Genomic DNA, 8,239 nt, shown 5'->3' on the forward strand with positions numbered 1-8,239 from the left:
AGATTCTCCCACTACCTCTCAAAACCATACATATACTGAACCATAGCCCTCTTCATCCACACAAATTCATTCAGTTTCAGATTCATTCATAGAATCTAAAACAACCCTTGAAATAGAATCTGAAACAGCCCCGATACCAGAATCTAAAACAATTTCTCTTCCAATTCGTAAATCATCTAGAGATAGAGGAGCTCCTGGTTATTTGCAGCATTACTATTGCATCTTTCTTACAACACACTGTACATCAAATTCCATAGGTTTTGTTCCTATACCAGTAGCTATTCCATATGATCTTAATCACTTTCTTTCTTACCATAGACTATCCCCTAAATATAAATCCTTTGCTTTAGCTATTACTGCTGATATAGAGCCTGAGTTTTATTATCAGGCAATCAAGCACTCTCATTGGCAAGATGCTATGGCAGTGGAGATTCTAGCTTTAGAGAATAATAATACTTGGATTGTTACCTCTTTGCCTATTGGACAAAAACCCATTGGATGTAAATGGATTTATAAAATCAAATATAGAGTTGATGGTTCTATTGAGCATTACAAAGCTCGATTGGTTGCTAAGGGGTATACCAAACGTGAATGATTAGATTATTCTGAAACTTTTTCCCCTGTGGCAAAAATGGTTACTGTTCATACACTTCTTGCCATAGCTACTGTTTATAATTGGTCTTTGGTTCAACCTGATGTGAAAAATGCTTTCTTACTTAGAGATTTAGTTGAGGAAGTTTATATGACACTTCCTCCTAGTTTTCATACTAAGGGGGAGTCTAAAGTGTGCAAATTAAAGAAATTCCTCTATGGTTTCAAACAAGCATCTCGTCAATAGTTTTCCAAGTTTTCTAATACTCTTCTTGAACTTGGTTTTAACCAGTCTAAAGCTGATTATTCCTTGTTTACTAGTTCCAATGGTGCTTCTTTCATTGCACTTCTTGTGTATGTTGATGGTATCTTAATTGCAAGTAATGATTCACATGTTGTTGATGATTTGAAACTATTGCTGGATACTAAATTTAAGCTAAAAGATATGGGACAGCTTAGGTACTTCCTTGGTTTGGTAGTTACAAGATCTCCTAAAGGCATTTCCCTATGTCAACATAAGTATGCACTTGAGATATTACAAGATGCTGGATTTCTTGGTGCTAAACCAGCAGCTTTTCCAATGGAACAAAATTTGAAACTCAGTAAAGACAGTGGTATTCTATTGGCTGGTCCTACTATTTTTAGAAGATTAATTGGTAGATTATTATATCCTACCATTACACGGCCAGATCTCACCTTTTATGTTCATTGGCTTAAACAGTATATGGATAAACCCCGTGAACCTCACTTACAGGCTGCTTATCATATTCTGCAGTATGTCAAGTCCACTCCAAGACATGGATTATTTTTTCCAGCTGACTCTTCTTTTCAGATCAAAGCTTTTACAAATTCAAATTGGACTTCATGGCCTGATACTCACAAGTCTACTACGGGCTACTGTGTCTTTCTTGGAGATTCCTTGGTGTCCTGGAAATCTAAAAAACAACAAACAATTTCTCGTTCATCTGCGAAGGCAGAATATCGTTCGATGGCCACTACAATTTGTGAAATTGTCTGGCTTCTTTCCTTAGTCTCATATTTTAGAGTTTCTCATTCTAATAGTGCTCATTTGTTTTGTGATAACATAGCTACACTTCATATTGCTGCTAACCCTGTCTTTCACGAGAACACAAAGCATATGGAGCTTGATTACCATCAATTCGAGCTGGGATTCTTAAGACATTTCATGTTCGTTCTCAACATCAACTTGCTGATGTACTTATTAAAGCTTTAGGCAGCCATCAATTCTTTACATTGATAGCCAAAATGCGAGTTCATTTCATTTACTCTCCATCTTGTGGGGGAGTATTACATTTTATAATAACTTGTATAAAGTTTTATTGTAATATGTTATTTTATTTTGTCCTTAGATGTAATTACAGTCATTTTACTTTAGCCTTTGTAGTATAAAAACCTTGTATTATTTTGCAATACAAATTGATTTTTGGAATATACACATAGGTATTTCTTACATGTATTTTACATTTAATACAGCTTCTTTCTAGAAACAACTAAAATAAATCTAACCAAAAATCACAAAGAGAAAGACCTACCGATGGTTATTGAACTTGCTTGCAGAGTGAAGATGATGAAAAAAATGACGACACGACGATAGTATTCCCAGGAGGAGGCTGAATTAGCTTGTAGAGTGAGGAGTGAATGGCGTGGACGACAAATAATTGTATATCTCAACAGTTTTCCTTTCATATCTCAACAGTTGCTATCACATTGAACTTTAATTTGGATTGAAGCTAGATAGCATCAATAGCTAGGTCAAGAATTATTGCAATATATAAATTGAGAACCAAACAGAGAGCAAAACAATATTGTTTGTATCATAAAGAATTTTGGAAATTAATGGAGATCAAATGCATTGTACATTAATGGACTTAATTTGATTACAATTAAAATTGTATAAACCTGGATGAATAGAAAAGTCCATTCTTTGTCATGTAAACTTGGAAAAATAAATAAAGAATAAGATGCAAACCTTCTCAAAGCGTTCTGATCTCTTTGTTCAATAAAACAATTGTGAGCATGGTTCATAGTGTCTGAAATCAAGCAAAACTTGTAATCAAACCTTCTCAAACTTGAAGTTGTTTCTAAAACTTGTGATTTTTCACCCTTGCTACAATTTTGTCTTCCCCAGTTGCCTATCTACAGCAGAAGAAAATACTACATAACTATTGATCATGTGTACTATCCCACCAATGCATTTACACATGTTTTCGTGTGAGTGTGGGCACACAAGTGTCTGCGTGCGTGAAGGTTACACCATTCAAAATAGAAATCAACTAAATGGCAGATCATTATTGAAGTGCAAAATAAACTAAGACTTTATGCAAGGAGCTCATCTCTCTTAAACTCACTCACTCCCTCTCTCCTTCATCTCTCTCATGTGTACATTATTTCTTTATAGCTTTGTTAACAAAGTAGAATATTTCAACTTGATAAAAGAAAAAAAAATGGGATATAAAGTTTGTATCATTCAAAAGAACATCACTTAGTTAACAAGCCATTGAACAGCTTTGATCAATGAATGAAAAGGCCCACACACATACCTAGAATTGCATTCTAGATTGCGGTCCAGCTGCTCCATCAATAATTGCTTATGAATTGAATGGACATTTTGTTATGGCCTGTCAGATTCTTAGAAAATTTCCAAAATTACTTATAACCAGAAACTATGATATTTGACAAAGAGAAATATGTGTAAAATAAATGGGCATAAGGAGAAGGAATCAAATGATTACATAACTTCTATTCTACCTTCATTGAGCTGCATTGACAATAACCCTCCACTTAATTGTTGTTCAAGGTGCAGCAATTCTTTTAAGCCCACGCTAGTCAAATCCTTACCCAGCAACCGTCTAGATAATTGGAACTACTCTGTGTAGTGTGGTTGCGGAGTATATATTGTATTGGTGACGTGGCATGTGGAGTGGGAACAGTACATGCTGAGTGTACTCTGTGTGTGGCGTAGTGTAGGATAAGGGGAGTATATGTAAAATATACCCTTCTGGCGTAATGTGGAATGGGGTGAGTAGACGTGGAGTATACTCTGTGTGGCATAACGTGTGTGAAGAGAGTACACGGGAAGTGTACTTTATGTGCTAGAGAGATGCATCATATGACGGGTATGCCGTAGTGGTGATGTGGCATAGTGTGTATGAAGGGAGTACACGTGGAGTGTACTCCATGTGGTGGAGAGATGCACCATATGGCAAGTATGCCATAATGATGATGGGTCGTAATGTGTATGAAGGGAGTACACAAGAAGTGTACTCCATGTAGTGGAGTGATGCATCGTATGGCGAGTATGCCATAATGATAATAGGTTGTAGCATGTGAAAAGGGAGTATATATGAAGTGTACTCCATGTGGTAGAGTGATGCACCATATGGCGGGCATGTTATAATGGTGATGTGGCGTAGTTTGTGAATGGAGTACACGTGAAGTGTACTCCATATGATGGAGTGACGCACCATATGGCAGGTATGCAATAATGGTGATGTGACTTAGTGTGGAATAAAGAGAGTATATGTAAAATATACCCTCCTAGCGTATTATGGAATGGGAAGAGTACACGTGTAAGGTACTCTGTGTGGCATAACGTATGTGAAGAGAGTACACGTGGAGTGCACTCTATGTGGTGGACTGATGCACCATATGGCGGGTATGCCATAATGGTGATGTGGCGTAACGCGTGTGAATGGAGTACACGTGAAGTGTACTCCATGTGGCAGAGTGATGCATTGTATAGTGGGTATGCCATATTGATGATAGGTTGTAGCATGTGAAAAGGGAGTATACATGGAGTGTACTCCACGAGGCAGCGACAGTTCGTGTGGCGTGTCACATAGAAAAGGATGGTTGTGTGGTTGATGGGCGTAAAACGTGGTGAATAGTGTCAAGAATTGTGGAACAATGTCCCGAAGTAGTTATGGTGTAGCCTGTTGTCTGAAGTGACAAGTGTCACCGTGATGGACTTATGGCTAGGAATATGCATGAAGTAGCAAAACAAGTATAAGAGTATGTAGCGGAAGCATGATTGGGCAACGTCACGAAGTGACATGGTTCCTGACAGTCAGGCTTATGATGGGTGAAGAGTTATTGTAGAAATGGCGTAACAGGAACGTGACGAGATGTCATGATGTGACAGGAGTACGTGAGGAACAGTACTCGTGATGAGTTAAGGGTTGATGTAAGAAATGACATAGCAGGATGTCAGGTGACGTGACAAGGTCATGGTGTAGCTTGGGTATAGTCTCGAGCTATATGACGTGACATGAGGCGTAATGGTGAATGGAGTCTAGTCGTGTTAAGTGTTGGGATGAACTGTCAAAAGGGACGGATAGCAAGAAGAGTCATGCTAGCCGGGTTAAGAGAAGGTTGGTATTGGAGTATGGCCCTTATCCCTACGAGCCATACAGGAGTGAGGTACATGTGCAATCTGGTTAGACACATATGCCGGACGGATTCACCATAAGTGATGGGTAGTCTATCCTGAGCACAGTTACACAGTACTTAAGCTCCAGAGTTGGCTTAGAGCCGTGTAGCTTGTATGGATGGGAATGAGGATTTAGTACGGGCTAAGGTGCATGGAGGTAGTGACGGGTGTATTGTTAGGATTGAGATGCGTGATTCTATCGGTCGGAATCATGCATCGAATGTGGTTAGTAAGAAGAGTAAGACTAAGGTCTTTGTGTTTTAATCCTAAGGTGAATCATGGGTTCACTTTAGTGGATGAGCACTCAAGGCAAGACCTTGAATTGGAAGATGTGGTGACCGAAGTGGTCTCCGAAAGGGTTTAACATAGTTAAGGGCACGTAAATGCACGAGATAGAAGGAGGGTGTTCTAAGTAAAGCGTAGTTTTATTTCTAGTTTAAGTTGATTATGCATTAGATAGAGAATGACGTTAAGGTTATGTGTATGCATGTAGGTTGCCATCTAACACGCACATGAATAGACTGCATGATATGATATGCAAGTAGCATGGAGTCCAGGTAAGTGTTACGTTCATACTCTTCTAGAGTCTTTCTAAAATATATAAAGAAACGAAACGAAACGAAACGAAACACTTTTCCTCACAATGCCTTACGAAAAGACACGAAAGACGTTTTTACGAAAGAAAATGTTAAGTGTTCAAAGGTATATGTATGTACGACCCTCCTTGGTAGCTCATTTTTACGCAACGAAAGTATTAATTGTACGCATGTGAATGGATGACTATACGATGTATCTATTGTATGTATTTTCTAAGAAAATCTACGAACTACACGGAAGGCACAAAGACGGATGCTTTCACGGCTCCTACGAACCGACGCTCTCACGCGCACCATGAGGTGATGCTTGTGGATGCCGTGTGAGACGACGTTCAAGGTGACGCTTATGGATGCTGTGAGAGATGACGTTCAAGTTGACGCCACAAAAGCGGTCGTTTAAGCTCATGTATGTTTTAAAATAAAGTTTTCCATGAACGAACTGTTAACGATGTTTTCTCACGAAAAGAAACGTTTTCTCATGAAAATGAATGTTTTCTCATGAACTGAACTATTAAATGAAAGAAAGAACTGAATGAAAGCTCCAGCTCTTCAAACCTGGCCTGAACGAATGAAAAGCAAGAATGAATGAAAGCATGAAATGTATGAAGACACGTAACGGCCACATGAATGAATGAAAGGGTACAAATGAATGGGCAGATTGCAATGCCGGATAAGTAGTACTGGTAGTGACCCAGTGCTGCCCCCTATGAAAGGGATTCCCAACCCGTGGCCACAGGCGGAGTCCAGGTCCAAAGGAAGACTGCTAACCCCAACACACGGGGGTTAACAGTGTGTACTGGCCTATGAAAGTGATAAGAAAGAATGTATGTATGTATGAACGCATGTATGCACGTACTCACGAACGCACGGACTTTTAAGAAATGAAGGCACTGACGGGGGAAATGTTTTACGAAAAGAAATTCCATTTTTAAAGGAAAATCCCATCCAGTGATGTTTTCGAACGAACGCACGTATGCACGTATGCACATATGTACGCATGCATGTATGTATAGTATATATGAATGATGAATGCATGAATGAAAACCTATGTTTTTTATATTTTAACTGTATGAAGTAATGCTTACGAGTCATCGACTCATTTTAGTTTTTATGCATGTCCCTTCCCCTCATAGGAACTGAGTGAAAAGGGGGGACACGGTCCATGGGGAAGAGCAAGTAAGTCTAGGCACGAGTTTTAATCGTACGAGAGACCCTTTTATTGTAAGAACAATGTTTTCCGCTGTAAACCTATTTTGTTCCAAAAGCACATTTTTATGTCATAAATGTAGAGTCTTGCATCCTGGGTATGCAAGTAAAAAGTTTTAAATCGAACGGTAATTTCCGTCGTCCTTTATAAACATATTTTATAAAAAGTCTCATCACAAGGACGGGCGTTACAGTACTCACATAAGTGTCTTCAAAGATTGAGGTGACAAATTTACCGCTCTTCTTTGATAAATGAGTCTTGTTATAGAACTCCACCAAATTCGCATTTGTAGCCCTTACATGTGTGTGGAATTTGTATAGGTAGATGTTCAATCATAAACATTATTATACAAAAAATTTGTTGAAATGAATGACCAATCATGTAAAAAAACCCATATGATACAACCACATAAACACATCAAGTCAAAACTAAAGACCTTCATACTTTACGATGCAAATGAGTGAACATGTACATTTCTGAACAATGCACTCCACAAATGCATTGTTCGCTAACAAATAAAAATTCTAGCATAAAAAAATTGTGCATTTATAGCACTGCGACACATCATCCTCACAAACTAGTCCTCTCATTCTATATAAGAGGTCCTTCTAACCAATTATTATGTCTTATGTTATGTTAGAAGTCCCCAACTCTATTATCCCACATTCTAAGTATTTATGTTTTGACAATTAACTTGTATTGAGGTTAGATCTCAAAAATAGTACCAACTATGTTTCTATTTTTATAGGAAACAACCTTTTATGTGTTATCAAACTAGATATAACCTTAACCAACGTGATTCTTCATGTTATGAGCACCCCTACAAATGTCTAATGAAATTAGTGGATCGGTATAAATGCAGTAAATGAGTTGTGAGCATGGTTATGGGAGAATGGATTATGACCATACAAGTTACAGCAGAAATCCATTTAATAAAGATTATACCTTTTCCTCCAATATCCTAACAAAGGATTTGTGGCCTGTTGTGTGGTTGACGGTTAGCCTCTTTCTATTCTCCTGATTTTGTGTTGAGATTTTCTGCCATTAACACACAATGTTAGCTTACACAAACATCATAATAAAATGACTAAGAAATGACACGTTAAATTACACATGTTTTTTATTTTGAATAACCAATGTATACCTTGAATTCGCCAATTCCCCACCTCCCACACAAGGTAACCCAGCTGTTGTTGTTGACCATGGTACACCCAGAAGTTAATGCTTCTTTGTGACTTCCGTATTAAGACGGTTAATTTATGATTCTCCCGATCCCAATCCATCACGAAGTCACCCTACATGGATGAACATCACATTAACGTCATCTTCTATTGTACGCCCCTTTCCTTACCCTCAATATGAAATAACAATTGTCTTACCCTCACACGGTCGATC

The 8,239-nt window shown here is 38.2% G+C and overlaps 1 protein-coding gene across 1 annotated transcript; it reads left to right on the forward strand.

Annotated features, from left to right (window-relative positions):
* Window positions 1-631: 631 nt before the first annotated feature.
* Window positions 632-1,825, forward strand: LOC121260193 (uncharacterized mitochondrial protein AtMg00810-like). The gene is made up of 2 exons (XM_041162036.1): window positions 632-784; window positions 884-1,825. The coding sequence occupies exons 1-2, from the start codon at window positions 632-634 to the stop codon at window positions 1,823-1,825; spliced, it is 1,095 nt and encodes a 364-aa protein (XP_041017970.1).
* The last annotated feature ends 6,414 nt before the right edge of the window (window positions 1,826-8,239 follow it).

The sequence above is a fragment of the Juglans microcarpa x Juglans regia genome, chromosome 4D, assembly GCF_004785595.1.
Source record: "Juglans microcarpa x Juglans regia isolate MS1-56 chromosome 4D, Jm3101_v1.0, whole genome shotgun sequence".
Lineage (NCBI taxonomy): Eukaryota > Viridiplantae > Streptophyta > Magnoliopsida > Fagales > Juglandaceae > Juglans > Juglans microcarpa x Juglans regia.